The sequence below is a fragment of the Hemitrygon akajei genome, chromosome 19 (assembly GCF_048418815.1).
Source record: "Hemitrygon akajei chromosome 19, sHemAka1.3, whole genome shotgun sequence".
In the NCBI taxonomy this organism is placed as follows: Eukaryota; Metazoa; Chordata; class Chondrichthyes; order Myliobatiformes; family Dasyatidae; genus Hemitrygon; species Hemitrygon akajei.
Genome location: NC_133142.1, coordinates 14,046,906 through 14,072,147, shown reverse-complemented (window position 1 = coordinate 14,072,147; position 25,242 = coordinate 14,046,906). Strand labels below are relative to the sequence as shown.

Sequence of the window (25,242 nt, the reverse complement as noted above, 5' to 3'; positions counted from 1 at the left end):
GCACATTTGATCTCCACCTCTGTCTCTGGATTTATCACTGAATCTTCAGACACAGCTGATATGGATGGAGAAGGTAAGCACTGTAATCTTTATGTACTAATTAATTCACATCAATTAAAAGTGTTTTAAAATAAATTATTTTGTTTTTTTATACGTTCTAACTTTTTAAAATAATTGAAATTCATCCAATTGTTTTTGAATATGTGAAATAAAGAGGTGGGTCTTTGCTTCCACCTGGATGTGAACGAATGGCTGCCTGGAAATGCTCTGCTTCACAAAACGGACATGCATCAAGGCTTTGAGTTCAATTTGATCGATGGGGTCAGAGAAGCTTAGGGGTCATTCCAGGGGTTAGTGGCAGGAGGAGGGGGCAACACGAGGACTGATGAGTTAAGCATAATCTGGCCCCCTGTTTGGCAGCAGCAATTTCTCCCCAAACAGGATTACCTTCCAAATGACCTACTGGGAAATAAATGGTTAAAGCTTTATCACAGATGTGCACATTTCTGTTTGCTTTAGCCTCAATACTTTCCTATTACTCTTTTCCTGACATGTGAATCTTCATAATTTTATGTATTCATAAAGTTTACATTTTCTGGGAAAACTGTAGAACATATTAGCAATGAAATAGATGGTAGAAACATCTCTATCATTCCAACATATAATGATGAGCAAAAATGCCCTGATTGGGTATAAATCCTTTATAAAGTTTGGAATTAGCCAAAACTAGCTTAAATATTATTGGTCCCCACACCTATCCCAGTCATTATAACTTAAGTCCATAAAACAATGTGCAAACAGCAATGAGTAAACTTCTATGTATGTAGAGGAAGACCCATTATTAACTGAAATATCAGCCAACCATCCTTGCTTCAGACCTCTACGATTCTAGAAAAACAATGCACAGTTTGCCAATTTCATTTAGAATTATAAAGAAAATATAATTTATTAATGTTTAATATACACATACTTTCATCTAAACATGCAAAAAAACTCTAAGTTTATATTTTACATTCAATTATTTATGTTACCATATACTAGATTGTTTTCACTTTAATCAGGTTGTCCCATACTTACTCCCAGAACTCAATGACAGGCGAAGTTGCATTTGGTGGGGCTGTATGATTGCTATTTGAGGAATTAATCTTCTTAAATTCCGAACAGTTTTCTTCAAGGGGATTAAAGAAACAAACCGTGATTAAAACAGCAATTATGTGAAGGTTGATGCATATACATTAGGCTTATGACCCTTTAACACTTTCTTTAACTAGTGATAAGAGAGGAGTGACAGAATCACATCTTACCTGTGTTCCACCAATGTCCACAGGTGGCCCAAGGGAGTTCAGTCGTAAAGCAGTTGAACAGGTAGAAAATGGCCCAGGCCAAAACAATGATGTAAAACACATTTAAATGAGCCTCAATCACCTGGGTTGCATATCCTATACCTGGCAATGAATACACTTGCTGTTAGTTATGTGTAAACTTCTCATTCACCGCTAATGTTTAGGAAAGGTGGGACTAAGGTTTCACAGTTACCTTCAAAGAGGGGGCAAATTTTCCTCCAACACGTAATCCCCCCTTCACTGGTGTACTGGCCCAGGGCAGTCTCTAGGAAAAATACGGGTATACCACACCCGACGAAAAAAATTACATATGGGATGAGGAAAGCGCCTGAAAGTGAACGAGAGCGATAATTTTAACTGAGAACTGGACGGGAATATTCGAAGACAAAGTTAACGCATTTCCCCTCGCTTACCCCGAAAGTGAGGGTACTTCCCTGAAATTGCACATTTTGCTCATTTAACCATAAAGAAATATCGACGAATGGCTTTAAATGTATTATTTAAAAATACTTAGATAAGAAAGCTATATAACTGTACCGCCTCCATTCTTGTAACAGAGGTAGGGAAATCGCCACACGTTTCCTAATCCAATGATCTCCCCCGCCACAGACAAGACAAATTCGATTTTATTATTCCATTGGCCTCTTTCTGACACTTTCTTGTCGTTGGTACGGACTAAATTGACGTTGGAAGCTTCGATGTCCATCGTGTCTTCGGGCTTCCCATTGATCATCGGAATAGCTTTCTCCGCTCTCATGACGCTCTGGGGCCGCCTGCAAAGGAGAGCGGAAAGTTTGGGCGCCGATCATTGATTTTCGCTATTTATTCCGTGCCCCCTTCCAAAACTTCCAGATTTTAAAGCCGCGCAAATTGATTAGAAGTGGGCAAGGCAATTAAACTGAGAGCGGCTCGGGCAATGGAACGGGAAAGGCGTGCGTGGAGTTTATTTAGACTTACATCCGATAAATAAATGAGACCTGCCCTTGGTGCAACCGATTGCTGAAAATGACAAGACGGTCAATTACTCACACGGTGAGAATTCCGCCGTTAACCCGGCTGCCTGGATTCCCCCACTGGCACTGAGATTGTAACTGCACCGATGTCTCGCCGAGGGAGTTCCGCAGTGGCGTTCTCGCTCGGTGCGTGGATCAGTCCAGATGCGCTTGGTCCTCCGCTGATGCCTTCAGCGAAACGAATGACTTGAGAAAGCAAACGCACTCTTTTCTCAGATGCTGCCGCACTGGACCCGAGCCATGTGCTGCTAACTGAGCCCTCTAGCTTGCCGTACAGATTGTATCAATTAATGGCGCAACACCGTGGGTGAAGTTGGTGGGGTAAACTCCAAAGGCATTTGTTTCATCTTCGTCGCGGACACGGGCTTCAGGGCTGGATTGCCGGTTGGCCGATTAAAAGCACAGAGGCGGGGGTGTGGGGAATGGAGAGGGCGTGAAGAGCGATGCCACTGTTAATTTTAAAAAACGTAGCTATCAGCAGAGTAGCACTTCTGAATGTAAGGGAACGTGGGACTCCCGAGCGCAGTCCGGTCGGCAGCTCCTTGGAGGTGACCATAGACACATTCTCCACTGAAGAGCGGGGAAGGCGGGTGGAAGGAGGGAGTGTGGGATGTTGTGGGGGGGGGGGGGGGGGGTCGGTAGGAGAGCAGGATAGATTCAAATCCTGCATCAAAGCAAAAGGGAGATTTTTCAGCTTCCTCAGCTCATACCACCCCCACATCTTAGAGAAGGCTTGTGGCAAATGCAGCGAAGTCAGTCATGACAGTTGCTAACAGATGAATTATTTCAAGTTTCACAAGCACTTAATTTAGTGTATTTATTTTATCTCACCATTTACCAGAAGAGGGTTTGCACCGTTGGTAAAGATTTCTCTATAGGGCACAGAGTTCAGGTGCTTGATTGTACAGTGCTGTAATGAATCGGGGGATTGTTGAAAATGGTTTATTTATTGTTCGGCTCCAAATTAAGTTGTTTCTTATTAATGTACGAAAGGCTTTAAGGAAGTAACCAGCTTCCACGTTTATTTTCCAAATGCGAATTAACTAAATCTCATGGGCAGCGCTGGTCTTGATTGTACCTGTTATTTGATCCGAGTTGCTAATGTACACCCAGTCAAATTACTCACTTTATTAAGTACAGCTACGTCCTGAGTGTACATGGTCTTCTGCTGCTGTAGCCCATCCGCTTCAAGGTTCAACACGTTGTCCCACAAACAAGAGAAAATCTGCAGATGCTGGAAATCGAAGCAATACAAAATTCTGGAGGAACGCGTTGTGCGTTATGGGATGCTCTTCTGCACACCATTGTTGTAACACGTGATTAATTCCTCTCAGTGTGAACGAGTCTGGCCATTGTCTTCTGACCTCTCTCATTAACAAAGCATCTTCAACCATAGAATTGCGGCTCTCTGGATGTTTCGTTGTTTGTCGCAAGGTCCTCTGTAAACTCTAGAGACTGCTGTGTGCGAAGATCCCTCGAGGTCAGTGGTTTCTGAGATACTCAATCCATCCCATATGGCACCAACAATCATTCCACGGTCAAGGTCACTTAGATCACATTTCATCCCCATTCTGATATTTGGTCTGAGTGACAACTGAACCCCTTGACCACATCTGCATGCTTTATGCATTGAGTTGCTGTCAAATGATTGGCTGATTAGATATTTGCATTAATGAGCGTGTATAGATATACCTATTAAAGTGGCCACTGTGTGTGCATCAATGGGATTAATTGATTAAGCCACAAATTTCATGGTGATGTTTATTTGCAATGTACAGCCACTGAGAAACAGTAAAAACAAAACATCTCCAAGCTATAACTAGGTTATATAATAGTATCAAAAAATAAGAACCATTCAGGATACTGTCAATCCTTAGGTGCCTCTCAAGAAACTAATATTGTTTGAGTTGTGTTGATGTAAAACCATTTAACATCTTGCAGTTCCAGGCCCTAAAAGTATGTTGAAAGATGCAGCTTTAGGAAGTTAATGCACACATTAAAGAGATGGAATCCTTCTGTTTGAGTCATCTGCTGTCATAGTCTATATGAGCAGTTTGGTCTCCAAGATATTTATAGCAGCAGCAATGGGATTTGTGAGAACAGATCTCAGTGTGGCTAAATTTGTATTACTGAGGTCCAGATTAATGTAGATACAGATGTGGACAAGCTTTCACCATTTAAAAAGCAGTGCAATGGGGCATTAATGACAGTTTCTGTGAGCATAGTTAAAGGGCTATGTTGTATGCACGAGTCTACAATAGAATACATGGGAAACATTCTACTTGGGCCCCAGAATTGTAGGCTAAGGCACAATGGGACATCTTCTCATAGATTCCGTTGTTGCTGTTACAAAGTTCTTTGAACCACCCCAAACCCAATGCCCAGCTAACTTAGGGCACAATCGCAAAAAAAAACCTGAGAGAAGAATTCAAAAATATTGTTGCTTTGCATTTTGTTTCAGTGCATACACTTTAAATGCAGCGGAGTCAGAAAGTCACATACAGGCCAAACTGGGTAATAAGCAGGTTCCATTTTTATAGGCGACTATCAGTTGGTTTGGTCTGTAAGTCAGAAAATACAGATGATCATCACTTGATTTGGCAACTGTGCCCCCTTGATGTGTAATGAATGGCATTAAAAGCCCAAACCACTGATAAAAAGGAAGAGTTATTAAAAGTAGAAAGAGAGAGAGAGAGAGGAAACTACTTCTGCTATTTACAGGAATGAACATATATATATACGTACATTAGACTTTTCATTTTAATGATATGATGGGAGCTTGTTCAGATGTAAGTGTGTCCGTGAGTTGGATGTTTCTAACCCAGGATGGCCTGAATACCAAAAGTAATTTGTGTCATGATACGAATTGGCACAATGTGGAGCGTGTGAAACTATTACATGTCAGTATGTGTACGTAGCCACCATGCATCTGTTTCAGATGAGGGGTCAGTAAATTGCATTCAGCAGCAATGCACAGGTACCTGATATTTCCCTCATAAGGAACTGTAAATTACTATACAAATAATGTTGAGAACAGAGGCTGACAGCCCCTTCTGCATTATAGATGTTTGAGTGCACCTGCATTTCCTTCTGAGTTGGACCACCAAACATGCAGTCCCCCTTTGTCTTTATGGATGTTTCATCCTCTCTTTAAATATGCCAATACCATTTGCTTTAACCAATCTACATTCAGCAAATAGAATTACTTTGCATTAATAAATATACTTCAGCTCTTCACCTCAGAGAAGCAAATCAGTTGGTGACCACAGAGTTGGTGACATGTAGTGAAGTCCAATACCCCATCTACTGGATACGGAGGCTGATATTAGCATCACTCCAGTGAATGAGTAGAAAGAGTTGAAGGCCAAAGTTACCTTAATGTCAGCTAACTGGATGCCATGGAAAGCACGTTTGACTGGGGATTTCCCTGCATCCTCACAGAAGCTGCAAACTGATTCACTTTTTACCTGCATAGCTTGTGGGATTAATTTAAAATCTTTAAAGATGAGGCAATAAGTGTTACAGTGTTCTTCAGACCATAAATGACTTTATCAGTCAATTTGAGGCATAATTACGCTATATTATTACCATGTATCCAAATGCAATGTGTAAACATGCAGGAAGTCCCCAACTGCGTGTAATCATGAAGTTAACACAGTTTCTACAAAACTTTCAAAACAGTACTACTAAATTCCAAAGAAATGATAGTATCATGTACAATGGCCATAGGACCCTCAAACCAATACTTTGTTGGAGCTTTAGACTAGAAATATAATGATGAATTATAAAGAGATGTTTTGAAAAACCTGCAGGAGCTCCATCATCTAATTATTTTAAATGAATTTTTGATTACTCTCCCATTGCCTCTCAGATCCATTTATCAGCCTATTAAAATTGGAGTGAAACATATTTTTTCAAATAAGACACACTGCCGCCAAAATGGATGAGACCTGGTCTTGGGATGGTGTGTCAAATTGGACAAAACCTCATTTTATATTCCATTTAATGAACTAAAGATATTATGATCTAGAAACCAATTGTTGATCGTTGGTGTAAATTCTAAGTATTAAAACTAGAGGTAGTTACAAAGTTAGGGGGAAAAAATTTAAAGATGGATAATTTTACTTAGTGTTTAGGACAGGGGTTCCCAACATGAAGTCCACAGACCCCTCGGTTAATGGTTGGGGTCCATGGCATAAAAAAGGTCAGGAACCCCTAGTTTAGGGGAAGCACAACAGCATAGTGGTTAGTGTAACACTGTTACAGTCCCAGCAGCTCAGGTTCAATTCTGCCGCGGTGTATAAGGAGTTTGTACATCCTCCCTGCGACCGTGTGGGTTTCCTCCAGGTGCTCCAGTTTCCTCCCACATTCTGAAGCGTCTCTTAACGTGCTGAATCACTAATAATAAAATTAATTATATAATTAATAGTTGCAAAGGTCGTGATGTGGAGGCGAGCAGCAACCAAAAGAAACAGATCTCCCTTCAGTGAGGTAGAGCAAGAAGAGTTTGACAATCTGCCCCGTATATTGAAGTACATGCAAACATGTCGGCAATAAGAATGCCATTTCAGCTAAAGGCTGGGCATTGGGTCGACTGCAAGTGGCTTATCAAAGAGAATGCAGAATATTGTTTTACCAGAAACCTAAAAATGATGATTCGCAAGTGCATCTAACTTTAGATCTTCAGTTTTAAACCTTTACAGTGCAGAACAGATTCATTTTGATTTCAGTCTCGCAGGTCAGGTCTAGGCGAGTCAGCGTCTTATTGGTTTAATAACAAATCAGTCTAGGCATAGCAGGATGGGAGATGTTTTCTTCTGAAACCACAGTTACATCGGCAGCAGAAGTTGCTCCAATAATCAGAAACTTAGTATTAACCAAATGGGAGGACTGGACAGAAGTATCATAAAGTTAGATATTAACGAGTATGATGCAATAGGGCCTGGAACAAATGATCAATCCCAGCATAGTCAAAGAACTTTAAGTCAACAATTAGACTCCTAGAAGGGAATGCCAAGGCCTGAATTCCAGAAGGCAAGAATCTTCATTCTCCCTGAAGGTATTGACTTTCACTTGTTCACTTGGACCCAATCTTGGGTGAATACCACATGAAAACAAAGAATTCCACACTGTTACTGTAGCTACAGTGAGATGACTATTGTGTGTGTGTGTTTTAACTGGTTTCATTTAAACCAATAACTAGTTGATTTAACCATTGCAAACCGCAGATGAAAAAGCACTTGGAACAATCAGTGACTTGCATTAGTACAATTTATCTGAATCAGCCCCACCCCCACCATTCAACTATTTTGACTGGTGAACTGGGGATTAGTTTTGAGAACTTTACTTTTAGGTTGCCACATTTCTTGTGATAAGTTATCTCCTGGTAGCCTGTTTTCTCTGAAATGGCCTTTTTTTTATCTAATCTGTGTAATTTTCCCTTGTCCTCAATGACAATCCTTGGTCTTCCTTCCTGGTCATCCTTCTATGAGCTTCTTAATATTAGGTAACTCAACCAGAAGTTGAGGAGCAATACACACACAATGCTGAAGGAACTCGGCAGGCCAGGCATCTATGGTAAAGAGTAAACAGTCAACATTTCAGAATCCCCTTGCTGCTATATATAGCAACATTGCAAATGTCACTTATATTTGATTTTTTGAATGATACTGTAAATCTTCGAGAATGTTTTTTTACAATTTTGCTAATAGGGATGACTAGAAATCTTTACAAACTCTCTTTGTTTACATTCAAACTATTGAAGGCCAATGAACATGAGAACTTTTTTTATTGAAAAAGGAAAGTTGTTCTTTTTAGTTGCAATGATAAGTTCCCGCTTCCTTTGAAATGGACACTAAAGATACTACTGCCTTGTTTTGATGCTTGATCTAAGGTGCACATCAGTAATTGTCCTGTTGCCAACATCACTAAATTTTAAAAAAGACATTCCTTCATCTTAATCACGTTGCTGTGTGCAGATTGATAGCGGAGGTCAGACAGAAATACCTTGTTTGCTGGAAAGTTCTTTGGAATGCCTAATAAATGCAAGTTATTTCTTTCCAGAAGAAATTTGATTGAAGCGTCACTAATCATCCTTGGAAGTGGCAAAGCTATTCTCAAAGGTGACTTAAAAATGAATCTTAATGGATTCTTAATAGAGAAAAAAAATAGGTGAGTTGAGGTGGAAAAATATCTGGAACGAGAGCCAGCCTTTCTACCTCTAATTTGCAAAGATAGGAGGAGGCTTGAAGGTGGGCCAAATGGCCTGTCGCTTTATTATGTTTTGATGTTGTAGAGGCAGGAGGAAGGGCAGGCAGCCAGTCTCACTCAGAGGAATAACTGTGATAAAGCTATTTGCCTTCAGTTTAACTGTGCTATTTTCTGCCACTGGGGTCAGGTTGGCCAGGCCAGTAGTTGTAAACAGAGATGAGTTCATGAGATTAAGTTATTACATCATTGCTTGTGGGCCAACAAGAGCAGGATTGTTTCTGCCAGGCACTTTTACCCAAAGCCGCAATACATTCCCGATCTGCTTTGGCCCCATGAATGAGGATCCACTTCCAAAGCTGGAAATTGGGGGACCGCTTCGTCGAGCATCTCCTCTTCATTTGCCAAAGGCAGGAATTCCAGGTGGCCAACCATTTTAAGTTTCATTCCCATTCCAACATACCAGTCCATGGGCGTCATCTTATGCCAAGATAAGACCACCCTCAGAGTGAAGGAGCAACACCTCTTATTCGATTCAGGTTGCCTCTAACTTGATGGCATGAATATTGCTTTCCCCTTCCAGTAAAAAAAATTCCCACCCTCTCTCCTATTCCCCATTCTGGCCTCTTATCTGTTCTCACATACCTATCATCTCCTCCTCCTTCCTTTTCTCTTATAATCCACTCTTCTCTCCAATCAGATGCATTCCTCTCTAACCCTTTACCTTTCCTACCAATCTGGCTTCACCTGTATCCTACTAGCTGTCCTACTCCCTTTCCTCCCACCTTTTTATACTCGCATCTTCCCCCTTCCTTTCCAGTCCTGAAGAATGGCATTGGCCCAAATGTCAGCTATATATCCATTTCCACAGATGCTGTCTGAATTCCTGACTTCCTCTAGCATTTTTGTGTGTGTTGCTTCCCCTCAAAAGACCTCCTGTGTAACAAGGCTGGCTGTGGCATGAAACTCATTTGAGGGAATCCAGCGTCAATTTCTGGGAAATTTTTTGCCAATGTGTTCTTCCATGTATCTTACTTCGTGAAAGCCTAGCATTATATCTAGCACAGTTAACACCCAGTTTATACGGTCTATCCAATATAAAGAGTAAAGGGGAGATGAGAGTTGATGTTGGACCACTGGACAATGATGCTGGTGAAGTAGTAATTGTGGACAAAGAAATGGCACATGAACTTAATGAGCATTTTACATCAGTCTTCACTGTAGAAGACACTAGCAGCGTGCCAGAGATCTGTGAGTGTCAGGGAGCAGGAGTGACTACTATTGCGATTACAAAGGAAAAAAATGTCAGGCAGACTCAAAGCTGTTAAGGTGGATAAGTCACTTGGACCAGATGGACTACATCCCAGAATCCTGAGAGAGGGTGCTGAAGAGATAATGGATGCATTGGTCATGATCGTTCAAGAGCCACTTGATTCTGGCATAGTCCCAGAGGACTGGAAAATTGCAAATTTCACTCAACTCTTTAAGAAGAGAGGAAGGCAAAAGAAAGAAAATTATAGGCCAGTTAGCCTAACCTCAGTGGTTGGGAAAGTCTTGGACTGTATTATTAAGGATGAGGTTTCAGGGTACTTGGAGTTTAAATGATAAAATAAGTCAAAGTCAGCATGATTTCTGTCAAGAGAAATCTTGACTGTCAAATCTGTTAGAGTTCTTTGAGGAAGTAACAAGCAGGATAGGAAAAGGAGAGGCAGTGGATGTCATTTATTTGGATTTTCAGAAGGCATTTGATAAGGTGCCACATGTGAGGCTGCTGAACAAGATAAAATCCTGTGACGTTACAGGAAAAATACTGGCATGGATAGCAGAATAGCTGACAGACAGGCTGCAGTGAGTGGGAAGAAAGTGGGCCTCTTCGGGTTGGCTGCCAGTGACTAATGGTGTTCCTCAGGGGTCAGTATTGGGACCACTACTTTTCACATTGCTTGTCAATGATTTAGATAATGGAATTGATGGCTTTGTGGCAAAGTTTGCAGATAATTCGAAGATAGGAGGAGGGGTAGGTAGTGCTGAGGAAGCAATGCAATTGCAGCAGGACTTAGACAAATTGGAAGAAAGGGCAAAAAAAATGACAGATGAAATACAGTGTTAGGAAATGTATGGTAATGCATTTTGGTAAAAGGAACAATAGTGCAGATTATCATCTAAATGGGGAGAAAATTTAAACATCAGAGGTGAAAAGGGACTTATAAGTCTTCATACAGGACTCCCAGAAGGTCAATTTACAGGTTGAGTCTGTTGTAAATAAGGCAAATGCAATGTTAGCATTTATTTCAAGGGGAATAGAATATAAAAGCAAGAAAATAATGCTGGGCCTTTATAAGATACTGGCCAGGCCGTGCTTGGAGTATTGTCAACAGTTTTGGGCCCTATTCCTCAAGAGTTATTGTGTTGTCATTGGACAGAGTCCAGAGGAGGTTCATAAGGATGATTCCAGGAACGAAAGGGTTAACATATGAGGAGTGTTTGGCAGTTCTGGGCCTGTACTCACTGGAATTTAGAGGAATGCTGGGGGATCTTATTGACACCTACCAAATGTTGAAGGGACTAGATAAGGTGGATGTGAAGAGATTGTTTCCTATGGTAGGGGTAGCCGGAACTAACGAGCACGGTCTCGAATTTGAGGGGTGACCTTTTAGGACAGAGGTAAGGAGGAATTTTTTTAGCCAGAGAGTAGTGAATCTATGGAATGCTCTGCCACAAACTGTGGTGGAGGCCAAGCCTGTGGGTTTATTTAAAGTGGAAGTTGATCATTTCCTGATTGGTCAGGGCATCAAAGGATATGGCAAGATGGCAGGTATATCAGATCTGGGATCTGCCATGATGGAGTGGCACAGCAGGCTTAATGGGCTGAATGGCCTAATTCTGCTCCTATATCTTATGGTCCTTGTGCACCAAGATTATTCAAACTTTTGGATTATGGCACAGTAGAGTGAGGCTTCCTGGGGACACTAAATCATTTAAGTGTATTTTAGCATCTAGTCCGACCAGTTTTCCATTCCCACTGCCAGGACGGGTTGAGAATTTTTCTCCACACTTGGCACACAGCAAAATTGTGGACCTGTTCCTAATGAAAAACCTTACAGTCTCATTACATGTAAATCACAACAAAAATTATCTACAGAAACATGCCAACAAAACTGCATCTTGTTTCTTACGTGTTCAGAATTGCAAAACTCTATCAGTTGTTGAACTCTGCCTGAAATTTGCAGCAGGCCAGGCAGCATCTATAGGGAGAAGCGCTGTCGATGTTTCGGACCGTGACCCTTTGTCAGGACTAACTGAAAGGAAAGATAGTAAGAGATTTGAAAGTAGGAGGGGGAAGGGGAAAATGCGAAATGATAGGAGAAGACCAGAGGGGGTGGGGTGAAGCTGAGAACCAGAAAGATGATTGGCAAAAGGGATACAGAGCTAGAGAAGGGAAAGGATCATGGGATGGGAGGCCTAGGGAGAAAGAAAGGGGGAGGGGAGCACCAGAGGGAGATGCAGAATAATGGGCAGAGAGAGGAAGAAAAGAAAGGGAGGGGGGAAAAAAACTAAATATATCAGGGATGGGGTTAGAAGGGGAGGAGTGGCATTAACGGAAGTTGGAGAAGTCAACGTTCATGCCTTCAGGTTGGAGGCTACCCAGCCGGTATATAAGGTGTTGTTACTCCAACCTGAGAGTGGCTTCATCTTGACAGTAGAGGAGGCCATGGATATACCCGAAATGTCGACAGTGCTTCTCCCTATAGATACTGCCTGGCCTGCTGCATTCCACCAGCATTTTGTGTGTGTTGCTTGAATTTCCAGTATCTGCAGATTTCCTCGTGTCTGCCTGAAAGTTGCCCATTTTTTGAAGCCTCGGCTAAAGACATACAGAACCACAGAAAGATCACACATTAAATTGTTATGAGCAACATTCGTTAATAAACCACTGATGTTTCCTTCTAAATAGTATTTTTCCACTGTTTATTCTCAGATTAAAGTACCAATTTGCTGAAGGTTGAATCTGAGCAGAACAACCAACCTTCCCCAAGAGTTTTTCTCCATACTGAGGAGATGAGCATATGAGACATACACTTGGTGGCCCCTTGTACCTAATGAAGAGGCAACTGAGTGTATGTTCATGGTTTTCTACTGCTGTAGCCCATCCACTTTATGGTTTGACATGTTGTGCATTCAGAAATGCCCCTCTGCACACAACTGTTGTCACACGTAGTTATTTCAGTTACTGTTACCTTCCTGTCAGAACACTTAGAGCATTAGAAAGTTTTTTGACCAAAGCAGGCCGTCTGGCTCAACTAAACTTGCCAAATTCCTATTCGCATAGTGTGCTGAAGTAACTATCGAGTTCAGATTTGAACGTTTCTCAGCTGCTCAGCCAGGTAATTTGTTCTATGTGTCCACAACTCTTTGTGTAAAGAAATGCTTCCTGATGATAGTCTGAAATCTCCCTTGAACCAGTTTCCACCTACCGCCCCGTGTCCTTGATGATTGATTAATTTTGAAGCACCAGCTTGCATCCACTTCACTTATACCCTTAATGATTTTGAGTGCTACTATCTTCTCTCATTCTATGTCAACCTTTCTTCATAGCTCAAACCAGTGTGGCCGTTCTCCTCTGACATCTCTTAGTGACAATGTGTCTTTGCACACAGTGCTGCTACTCACTGGATCTTGTTTCTCTGTAAACTCTAGAATTGTTGTGCATGAAAATCCCAGGAGATCAGGAGATTGAAACCGCCCCATCTAGCACAAACCACCATTTTGCTTAAGTCACTTTTCTTCCCTATTCTGATGTTTGCCTGAACAACAATTGAACCTCTTGACGATGTCTGCATGCTTTTATGCACATGATTGCCTGATTAGATACTTGCATTAATGCCCAGTCGTACAGTTGTATCTTATAAAGTGGCCACTGAGTGTAGAAACTAATATTGTCATTTTGATGTTGACCTTTCATAATGGAACACCTTAACAGTTTTTTGAAAGAATATTGGTTTTTTTTGGAAAGAAAACTTATAAGTCATTCTAATGAAAGATTACCTGTAAGCAATTGGAAAAAAATTTGAGGAGTGGTAGCTAGAAAGAGTACTATGTTAAACTCCAGTAATTGGATTAAGCAGTCTTCACTTTAAAACTTTTGTTAAGGTAGTGCTTTAGATGATATTTCACTAAAGATGGATCACTAAAAATAACCTTCATTGTTGGGCAAGGTGATTGATTTGGACTTCTGAGGGTAGGTCTAAATAAGGGCCAAGTGGCAATCTGATATGAGGAAACTTTATCTTGCAGGAATCTGTTGGCAATCCTCCAGGTGTATGCGCCAATGACAGATGCTCCACCTGCTCGAGAAAATCAACACTTACCAGGTTGTCTAAAAGCCCTGTGTATAAATAGCAGAGGCAGAATGTGAGTGTTATGTACAGACAGGAAGAACTGTTATCATTCCTACCAAATGGCCAATTGAACAATATGATTATCATTTCTTAATGCATTAGTCTTCTACAATAGATAAATAAGTCCATTTTAATTTGACAAAATTAATGCAAGCTAGACAAATAAATTGGTAGTGGGTACAATTTACTTTTAGATTTTTAGATCAATTGCATGCTTCTCCAGACAATTCATCGTCAGCGCCATCTTTATGTGTTGTATGACATAAGCGATCACGGTCTTCCCCGGACCGTGATTGTTTTGGCAAGTTTTTCTGCAGAAGAGATTTGCCGTTGCCTTCTTCTGGGCAGAGGCTTTACAAGACGGGTGACCCCAGCCATTATCAATACTCTTCAGAGATTGTCTGCCTGGCGTCAGTGGTCGCATAAACAAGACTTGTAAAATGAACCAGCTGCTCGTACGACCCTCCACCACCTGCTCCCATGACTTCACATGACTCTGATCGGGGGGTGGGGGGCTAAGCAGGTGCTACATCTCACCCAAGAGTGACCTGCAGATTACTGGAAGTAAGGAGTGCCTTACACCTCCTTTGCTAGAGATGTATCTCCACCTCATCACTCAGATAAATCATAAATAGCATCTAAAGGACAATATCTGTGCTTAAAACATTAACTTGTTTATTTACTTGCATAAATGCTGCCTTGCAGCATAAAGTTCATCCAGCATTTTATGTGTTGCAATGTATTTCCAGCATCTGTGGGATCTCTTACATTTATATCTGTGCTTATGTAGTAATAGAGTAATATTATACCAATTATAAAGTCACTGACTTTGAAGTAGAATTCAGTTAAGTCCTAAACAAGGGAAAATCTGTGGATGCTGGAAATCCGAGCCACACACACAAAATGCTGGAGGAACTCAGCAGGCCAGGCAGCATCTTTGGAAAAAAGTGCAGTCTCATTTTGGGCTGAAACCCTTCGGCAAGCTTTGTCTGCCTAAATCCCAGCTTCAATGACTGAATTTAGATAACAAATATGAATAAACCCATTTCTTTTTCAGAATTACAATCGTGTCTCAGGGCTAGCATTCTCAACTTTGAAGACCATGGGTTTGAGTCTCACTTCACAGAACTGGGCAAAAGTCAAGTATGACATTTTCCATGCAACATGGTGCAGTTGCTACAATGTCAGAGGGTCTGTCAGATTCTGTGTTAATCAGATGTGGTGTTTATCCTCTATGATGGATGTAAATGATCCATGATAGCACTCAATGAAGAGCAGAAGTGTTCTCCTCAGTACCCCAGCCAAGATTATTCATTGACCAATTCTGTAGAACAGATTGCTCCTCATTGTGATAGGTAAGGGGTGCATATTTGTTTTGGGCCATTTGAGGGAAGCGGTAAAGTGTATGTGACAGAAGCCCGAATCTGATATAAGGTAGGACTTACTATCTTGACAAGATGTTTGGCAACCGGCTACCTTTTCCAACCATTCACATTCCTCCCCGAGAATGACTACTGGGAAGCTGGGGTGGGGTTTTAGGAGCCAAGAGAAGATTCTCTACTCCTGATACTTCAAGCACAGTTGAGCTGTTGATAGGTATAGCTAACCTGAAAGCAGTCAATCCAATCAGTATATTTTTGTGAAGTGGCCCTCAAACTGACAGTATGTCTCCCTTGATTGTATTATTCTGCGTTGACTGCTTCACTTTGGGTAAGTAAGGTCAGGGAGATGAGACATTACCAAAATATAGAACAGAAAGAGTTCTATCAAATATTGAAAGGCCTAAACAGAGTGGATGTGGAGAGGATGTTTCCTGTAGTGGGGAAATGTAGGACCAGAGGGTACAGCCTCACAATACATGGATGTCCCTTTAGAACAGAGATAAGGAGGAATTTCTTTAGCTAGAGCATGGTGAGTTTGTGGAATTAATTGCCATGGATGCTACGAAGGCCAAGTCATTGGGTATATTTAAAGCAGAGGTTGATTAGTCAGGGTGTCAAAGGTTATGGGGAGAAGACAGGAGATTTGAAAGCCATGGTAGATTGGTGGAGCAGACTTGATGAGCTGAATAGCCACGCTCAGCACCTATGTCTTCTGGCTTTATTCAATCTGCTTCCAGTAGTGGTTGTGATGAGGCAGAAAGGCCAGGTGACTTCAGAAGTGACCTGAAAATGATAGGAAAGACAACATCCAGTAGAGAGAGGAAAGCAAAGCTTTATATCGCCTCAGTTCTCAGGAGTTTCATCTGTTGAAGCAATGTAAAATTCTTTTCTCAGAATTAATTTCAAAAGCAGGAGGAAGCACAATTGGGCTACTAACACATTGTAGGGCAGTTAACAGTACGTACATAATTTACGAGTGAATTTATGCTTGAGCTACAGTATAAGTACTTTCTAAAAGGTGAATCCATTTCTTTGTTAGTTGTCATTCATTTTAAGAGGGATAGCTTTTAGACTATCAGGGAGAGATGCTGAAAAATACCTGGGAACTCACCTGGACAATGAACTGGACTAAAAGTACAGGGGCTCTGTACAAGAAGGGACCGAGCTGACTGTGATTCCTGAGGAGGCTCCGGTCAGTCAACGTCTGCAGTACTTTGCTGCCGATGTTCCACGACACAGTGGCGGCCAGCATTCTACTCTACGCGGTAGTCTGCCGGGGCAGCAGGGGGAGAGCAGCTGACAACAAGAAGATCGATAAGCTCGTCAGGAAGGCTGGTTCTGTTCTGTGGGTGGAACTGGATTCCCTGGTGGTTGTCTCTTAGAGGAGGATGCTGCAGAAGCTACGGAACGTTCTGGACAATCCCTCTCACCTTCTCCATGACATACTGGACAAACAGATGAGCACTTTTAATAACAGACTGGTTCCACCAAGATACACCACTGAACGCCTCAGGAGATCCTTTCTCCCAGTGGCTATAAGGCTCTACAACTACTCCTCCTTAAGTATATAGTTTCATTGCTCATCTGTATTTTGCACTATTACTTTTTAATGCACATTTTGTATTCTTTTTCGCACCTCAATGCTTATATTTTGTATTTTGAAGTATATATTTCTGACTAAGCAACCTTACAAGAATAATTTCCTTTGGGATAAATATGGTTTTATCTTATCATAAATGCAAGGAATTTCCTAGTGTATATGTTATTAAACATGGATTATTATCAAAAATAGTTGGCAACAAGTTTATAGATTTTTTTAGGAGATTCAGGTAATTCGTTAAATGTTTTAATACACTGATTATACAGTATATTGCACATTTTCAGTTTAAAGGAAGTTTCTGCTTAATGTCCATAATCGCCCACATGCTTATATTTGGGGACATATCATAGCGTAGAATATAACAACACAGTACAGGCTCCTCATCCCACAATGTTGTGCTGAAATATGAACTCTAAGATCAATCTAGGACTTCCCTCCCACATAGCCATTGATTGTTCTATATAAGATTACAGTATGTTTGTTCTTTGGCCAAAATCTAATTCCTGGAGAGTGCTTTTTCAAATGCCCAACAATGTGATGTTTAACTGGTGCTGGAAGATAGAACCAGTTTAGCATGGATACTGGAGATTGTTGTGTTTATTCAGTGAGTGGTAAACAGAGGCTAGAACTGCCCATTTTGTGGGTCCATTCCCAGACGTTAAAGACATTTGCAAAATTTATTTATTGCCTATGGATGATTTCTGTCATCTGGTTCAAGGATGATAAGGCATTGGGTCATCAATCTCCCGAGAGACATAGTGTCCAGCTTAAGGTCCCATTAAGAAATTGGCTTATTCATAGAGACCTGGGCACAACATTCTGCACAGTTCCTTGACTTGGATGCATTGAGGCAATTCTCTAAACAATGCATTTTCCCAAACCCCTTACAAATGGGGAAAATAAATATGTATATACAGTGGATTCCAGTTAATTGCACCATCGGTTAATCAAGGCATCCACTCGTTTGAGCCAACTCTTAAAGAACAAAAACTAATTGAGGAAATAGCCAGGATTCCCTTTGTTTATTTAGGACACTATGCCGCTTAATTGGAACAGGAGACTGGTGCTGAACAGTTTCTAACTCACGTCAATCACGTGCACTTGTGTGGCCATCAGACACTACATTGTTCTTTGAACATTTTTAAACTGACATCAGTTACATGTGTTGTGCTCAAACAGCAGTGATTTTTGTCACTGACTGTTGGTGAGAATTTCACAATTGGTTTGCTCACTGTGGTATCAAGCATTCAGGCTTGGAGATGCCTAAAACAGCCACGAGAGAAAATATTAGGCACTGCAAAGAATTTGTACAAGTTTCAAAAACTTACAAAGTTACAAAATTTGTACAAGTTGCAAATTTAGGCGCTACAAAGAATTTGAAGGTATCAACAATCATCTTGAATGTTACAATAAAAATGAAGATTTGAAGGACGTCAAAAGCATTGTATGAAGGCAGTCCATTATCTACACTGGGTGTCTACACTTATTTTCATGTTTATTTACACTAAAAAAAGAAAATGGTAGCATGTTGGTTGTCTGTCATATCTGATGATGACAGTGAAACCTGTGTGGGAGTGTTTTTAAAATGGAAAAGCTCTGGCACTGGGACAATTCCAGTCTCTCTGCCTCAGAAGTCTGCGTCCAGTGGTATGAGTAGTCATCACAAACTGGGGTCTTCCTTGGTTACAGTGGATGACCATGTCTACTTCTGCGCTGTATTATGCACTTCGCTCACCTCAAAGCGTCACAGAACTGCCTTCTTGCCTGTTGGATCTCATTGTTGATCTTGTCAGTCCAATTCTCCAGAGCTGACCTCGCATGCTAGGACAAATAAGGGATTGGACACGCTGGAGGCAGGAAGCATGTTCCCGCTGATGGGTGAGTCCAGAACTACAGGCCACAGTTTAAAAATAAGGGGCAGGCCATTTAGAACAGAGATGCGGAAAAACTTTTTCACCCAGAGAGTGGTGGATATGTGGAATGCTCTTCCTCAGAAGGCAGTGGAGCCAAGTCTCTGGATGCTTTCAAGAGAGAGTTAGATAGAGCTCTTATAGATAGCGGAGTCAAGGGATATGGGGAGAGGGCAGGAACGGGGTACTGATTGTGTATGATCAGCCATGATCACAGTGAATGGCAGTGCTGGCTAGAAGGGCCGAATGGCTTACTCCTACTCCTGCACCTATTGTCTATTGACTATTGTCTAAATGGTAGGTTGTATTCTTTTCACTTTTTAGCTATTTCCATGACTTGCTAATTGGGGCAGCCGCTTAATTGGGCCAATATATACTGGTCCCCATGTGTCCCATTTAACCAGAATATGCCCGAAGCAACTGGTTTTAAGGCATCAGTAGCACACCTTTGCCCCGTCCCCTGTCAGTAGAAGTGGTTCCACCGAACTTAGTAGCTAAGCCACACATGAAAGCCAGGGGCTGGACTTGATTCTCTGAGGCTATTTGAGATGCACGCCATTGGGAGCATTTATTAGGTAGTGGGAGCTGATTCCCACTACCTTTCCCAGTTGTGACAACCTTAAGAAACTTATTTTTCTCTAGAGAGCTGATATTCAATAGCAAGTGGGACTGGCTTGGGGAAGAGAAGAGAAATCCCACTGAGACAGTACTATCTGGCATGCTGGTAACGAACTGGCCAATTAACTGAAGACTGTGCAAGTTCAGCACCCCTGCCTTCCCCTGCAATTTCACTTATATTTCCAGAGCTACTTAGAAATATAACAATAAGCAGAAAAGCTTAAAATTCTTTTGACCAGCAGACACAGCTGCGAATGGACTATTTTAAACTTCTGGGTTTCGACAGAGATTTAAAGATTGCCATAATCTGTTTCAGTTAGTTATTAAAACTGATTAAAAGCTCAGTCAAACTCCAAACATCAAAATCCAATTTTGCAACTGTTTGTCGAGAGCATGAGGAATATACTTTTCCATGCATAGACACAATGGTGCAATATCCTGAGCACACAACGTTCCTGAGTTCTGATCCTGTGTGCGGAATTTTCATGCTTACTGACAGTAGTAGCAATGTTTGCAAATCAGACACGGAAGAACAGGGGGACATTTTAACAGAAGCACTCCCCAGCTATTATAAATAGCAAAGCTGCAAGGTGGTCAAAGGTCCCAAGGTCTGAAGGTCACTCAACCTCTGCCTCGGTATCTAGGTTAGCTAACTTGCATTTGGTTACTTCACAAGACTTTTGATCAGAAACTAGTAGAGCTCTCTTTTTCTTGCCTAATCCAATTGAATTTTTGAGTGAGAGTCAAGGAATTGCCATCTGGAAAATAAAGTTCACAACCTTCATTAAGAATCCTCGATAATATTACTGCAGTATTCCCTCTGCTCTCTTTACAACTATGACTGTCGCAACAACTTGTATTCAATATCAGCAAGACCAAGGAATTTATTCAAGAAGGGGAATTTGGAAGAACAAACACCAGCCTTCATTGTGCTGCTAGCAATGGAAAGGGTGACAGCTTCGAGTTCCTGGGCAACAAGATCTCAGATGATCTACCCTGGGCTCAACATATTGATTCAACCATAATGAAAGAAATCCCAGTGGCTTTTCTTCATTAGGAGTTTGACGAGATCTGATACGTCACCAAAGACTAGCAAATTTCTACAGATGGGCGGTGGAGAGCATTCTTGACTGGTTGCATGGAGGCACCAATGTTTAAGATACTAAGAGGCTTCAGTGGACTTCATGTGACCCTAATCTAGGGCAGAACAGATGCTACACCTTGCCCAAGGTTGACCTGCAGGCGAGCAAAGGGAAGGAGCACCTTAAACCTTCTTTGATAGAGACGTATCTGTATCTCCACCCCACCAAAAGAGGAATAATAAGGTGGTGTGCATGGACTATTCAGACATCATGAGCACTAGCCTCACCACCATTGAGAACAGCTGCCAAAGCAGGTGGCTCTCGAAGGCGTTATCCATCATTAAGGGCCCTCACCAGGCAAGATTTGGCATTTTCTTGGGAACTATAAGGCTTGTGTGAGCTTGCAGTGTTTGGTGCAAAGAAGCCTTCAGGCCCTGGCATGAGATTCTAAAAAATCCAATAAGGGCTGTCAAAATCTTTATTGATAACCATGGGTAAAACAAGGCTGAAAGTGCCCCTAATCCTTGCACTGGCCACAGTACAGAAGATAATTTCCTCCCAGCTAGTCAAGAGCTTTTCTTCAAATCTGCTAAAATGATGCAAATTGCCAAACACTATCCAATTCTTCTCCTGGATAGAACTTGGAGCCACACAGTCATAGAGTCATAAAAAAGTACAGCACAAAAACAGGCCCTTCAGTCCTCCCAGTCCATGCCGAACCATTTAGACTACTTACTTCCATCAACCCACACCCAAACCATAGCCTTCTATACCCCTACCATCCATGTACCTATCCAAACTTCACTTACACGTTGAGATAAAGCTTGCATGTACCACTTGCATTGGCAGCTTGTTCTACACTTGACACTCTGAGTGAAGAAGTTTCCCCTCTTGTCCCCTTAAACTTTTCTGCTTTCACCCTTAATGCATGACCTCTAGTTGTAGTCCCACACAATCTCAGTGAAAAAAGTCTGCTTGCATTTCCCCTACAGCATCTATACCCCTCACAGTTTTATATACCTCTATCAAATCTCCTTTCAATCTTCTACATTTCAAGGCATAACGTCCTGACCTATTCCAGCTTTCCTTATAATTCCAGTCCTCTAGACATGGCACATCTTTGTAAATTTTCTCTGTATTCTTTCAACCTTATTTACATCTTTCATTTTGGTTGGTCACCAAAACTGCACACAATTCTCCAAATAAGACCTCAGCAATGTCTTATACAACTTCATCATAGTACCTTCTCCCGTACTCAGCACTTTGATTTATGAAGACCAATGTGCCCAAAGCTTTCTTTACAACCCTACCTACCTGCAGCACCAGTTTCAATAGCCCCTCTGCTCTGCAGCTCTCCCCAATGCCCCAGCATTCACCGTGTAAGACCTTCCCTGGTCGGTCCTACTGAAGGGCAACACCTTGCACTTGTCGGCATTAAACTCCAGATGCCATTTTTCAGCCCATTTCTCCAGCTGGTCCAGTTCCCTCTGCAAGCCACGATAGCCTTCCTCGCTGTCCACTACACCCCTAATCATGGCGTCATCCGCAAAATTTGCTGATCCAGTTAGCCACATTATCATCTAGATTGTTAACATAGATGACAAATAACAATGGACCCAGCACTGATCCCTGCAGCGTAACCTCCAGTCAGAGAGGCAGCCCTCTACTACCACTCTCTGGCTTCTCCCACTATTTACTGCCTCATCTTGAATGCTGCGCGACTGAACCTTCCTGACATATCTCCTATGGGGAACTTTGTCAAATGCCTAACTAAAGCCTGCTATCCCTGATTGCTATTCTGTTCAACAAATTCACTCTTTTAATTTGAAAATTATGATCAAGGTGTAGTTTTGGCAATTAATTCTACACTTAATGATCACTTCTGCCCTCAGTATTGCGGTGTAGTTTCTTAGAGCTCCCTGAAGCATGTCCAGTGGCATCGTGTACTACTTTTTAACAGTTGGAGAGCTTAAATTTACCATAGTGTATCATAATATAGAGGATCCAGAGACAGTGTAGGCCAGTGATTCCCAACGGGGACAGTATGTGTCCTAAGGAGGCTTTAGGGGAAATAGAAGTCATCAGGGAGCATTCAAGATACTTGGGGGAGGGTGGGAAACGCCAGCCTAACTTGAGGCACGAGACCAAACCGACTGTTAGTAGAGCGGGCACGTCCAAGTAAAAGGATGAGACCCTGGAACACAAGAAGAAGCATAACTCTGCAGGCAGTGAGCACTCATTGTCACAATGTGTCTGAGATTCAACGATCTCGTCCGACCTTACTAACCAAACGGACATTATTGGCATTGCATAAGTTAGCAGCAGGGTGCCCAACAGTTCCCCTTGACTTGTGGAACAGAACAAGTTCATGCAATTTAACAGCTGGCAGGTCAGATACACCCTCTCAACCTCTCTGCAGATCTATGGAAAACAGGTCGTGTAACGATACAGCGCTGACCGGAACGAAATGGTGAAATGGAGCCAATCAGTGAACTTGCTGACCTCAAGGATTCCTCTTGAGATGTTCAAAGTGACCTTGGCTTTATATGTGTGGTCAAGAACCATCTTTGGGGATTATAAGTCCTTACATGATTGGTCAATTGCACTAACTGGAACAGTATAAAGGTAGCTTGCCAAACACCAGCTCTATCCTGACTAACATTCAGATTCCAGTCTGAGTCCTTGTCAACGTAATTTTCATTGTTGTGATCATCTTCATCTTCGCCTCACTGTACCTTTGTGTGCGCTACCATCTTCCCATCCATGTCAACTCACCGCTGTCATCAATATCCCATAGGCATTCCCAGTTTGTGTTAATTTTTTTATTTTAATTTAGCCCATTAATGATGGATAAATATGTATGGCGCAATCTCTATGAGTCTGAAGACAGTGAAGTCTTGTATTCTAATCCTGCTAAGAAACAGAAACTACAGAAAGTGTGTCAATACAATGTTACATACCAGGAGTATGGTTTTACTCTGTTTCCGTCAGATCAGCGACAGCCCAAGTGTCTTATTTGTAATACTGTCCTGTGTAATGAAGCCATGAAACCATCAAGTTTGCAGAAACACTTCTGTAAGAGACACCCTGAAAAGGTTACTTATGGTATTACTCAATTCCAGAAGATGAAGGAAGCATTTGACAGCATTGGGCACTCAAGTACTTTGCCAAAAAAGCTAAAAAATGAACTTGATAGTGTTTCACTGTTTCTTATAACATTTCCAAAATGATAGCAGAGTGTGAAAAATGTCATACAATTGGTGAGTGATTAATAATGCCTGCTGTATCAGAAATGCTCACCACTGTTCTCAATATGGATCCCAGTATGTTAAAATCAAACCCTCTGAGTTATAACTCTGTAGCCGGTTGTATTGATGAAATGAGTGAAGGCACTGAGTATCAGCTATGCACAGAGCTACCAAAAAACAAAATTTGGGATACAAATGGATGAGTCAACTATGCAAAAAAACAAGGCTTTGCTGATGGCATAAGTATGGTTGATCAAAAATGGAAAAGTTTATGAAGAGACTCTCTTTCGCAAAATGTTTAAAGCAAATACCAACGGAGAATCAATCTAGCTCAAGATGTATATTGATGATAAAAGAATGCTGATTAGGAACATGATTTCTTATCCAACAGGTGGAGCACCATAATGACAGGTTGCCATGATGGTTTAGTGGCAATTAAGAAAAAAGAAATTTCAAGTCTGTTTACGCTCCATTGTGTAATTTGTTGTCAATGTCTCACAGCCAAAAACCTCAGCCAGCGACTTTTTGCAAGGTTGACTCTTGTAATATCTGCTATCAGTAAAATTAAAACTCATCCATTAAATAGCAGAATCTTTCGCCAGTTATGCCAAGATGAGAAAGAAGAGTTGGAACACTTGCTTCTTCACACTGAAGTGCGTTGGCTGTCAAAAGGCTGCTGCTTAAAATGTTTCTTTGATCTTTTTGACATTGGTTGAATTTTTGCTCAAAGTCGATAAGCTTGGGAAACAAGATTGAACTCTACGTGGAGACGTGGCATACTTAGCCAATCTGTATTACAAAATGAACATTCTAAGTATGACGTTGCAGGCTGAGAATTTCAATTTAGTCCAGGCGAAAAATGCAGTGTCCACTTTTATCTGAAATTTGGAAATATAGAAGCAAAACATTGGGAGAAGAATGTTCTCACAGTTTCCCTGCATGGAAACTATGGCACTTCCTTTCACAGATGATGATTTGCAAGAGTACTGCTTACACCTGCAATCATGGAAGGAGGGTTTTCAGAATTGATTCAATCTGGAAATTCCAGACTGGGTAATTAACCTATTTCCTTGTAGGGTGGAAGAACAGAAAGAGAGCTTGCAGGAAAAAGTTATTGAAATTCAGAATGATAAAGAAGCAAAAATGCTTTTCCCAAATGTTGGCTTTGTGGTGTGTGGTTACATTGTCATACGAAGTTTCCTGGTCTTTGGAGAAGAGCCAAACTGCTCTTCATTTCACTTCCATCCTCCTACCTTGTTGAAAGAGACTCCAGCACAGTGAACCACACACTCACAAAAGCAGAAACCGCTTGAACATTGTCACGCATGAGGACTGAAGGCTTTTGCTGTCACAACTTGAACCAGGTATTTCAACTCTTGCTAAAAACCATCAAGCTCAAGGATTACATTGATATGGAAGCTGGTGTAGAGTGCACAGGTA

At 41.4% G+C, this 25,242-nt stretch overlaps 1 protein-coding gene and 1 long non-coding RNA gene across 4 annotated transcripts in view; one reads left to right on the top strand and one right to left on the bottom strand.

Moving 5' to 3' along the window:
* slc6a11b (solute carrier family 6 member 11b) overlaps positions 1–2,911 on the bottom strand; it is a 202,808-nt gene extending 199,897 nt beyond the window's left edge. Inside the window, exons 1-5 of the mRNA XM_073072100.1 lie at positions 2,373–2,911; positions 1,881–2,116; positions 1,537–1,671; positions 1,305–1,445; positions 1,078–1,168 (exon numbers count right to left, since the gene is read on the bottom strand). Of these exons, the coding sequence (XP_072928201.1) occupies positions 1,078–1,168; positions 1,305–1,445; positions 1,537–1,671; positions 1,881–2,100 (587 nt within the window). The 5' untranslated portion in view covers positions 2,101–2,116; positions 2,373–2,911. The remainder of the gene's footprint in view (positions 1–1,077; positions 1,169–1,304; positions 1,446–1,536; positions 1,672–1,880; positions 2,117–2,372) is intronic.
* An 87-nt stretch (positions 2,912–2,998) lies between these two features.
* The window catches only part of LOC140741752 (uncharacterized), a 64,726-nt gene continuing 42,482 nt past the window's right edge, over positions 2,999–25,242 (top strand). For all 3 annotated transcript variants that reach the window (XR_012102124.1, XR_012102125.1, XR_012102123.1), the window contains exons 1-2: positions 2,999–3,836; positions 18,751–18,822. This is a non-coding gene — a long non-coding RNA (uncharacterized lncRNA). The remainder of the gene's footprint in view (positions 3,837–18,750; positions 18,823–25,242) is intronic.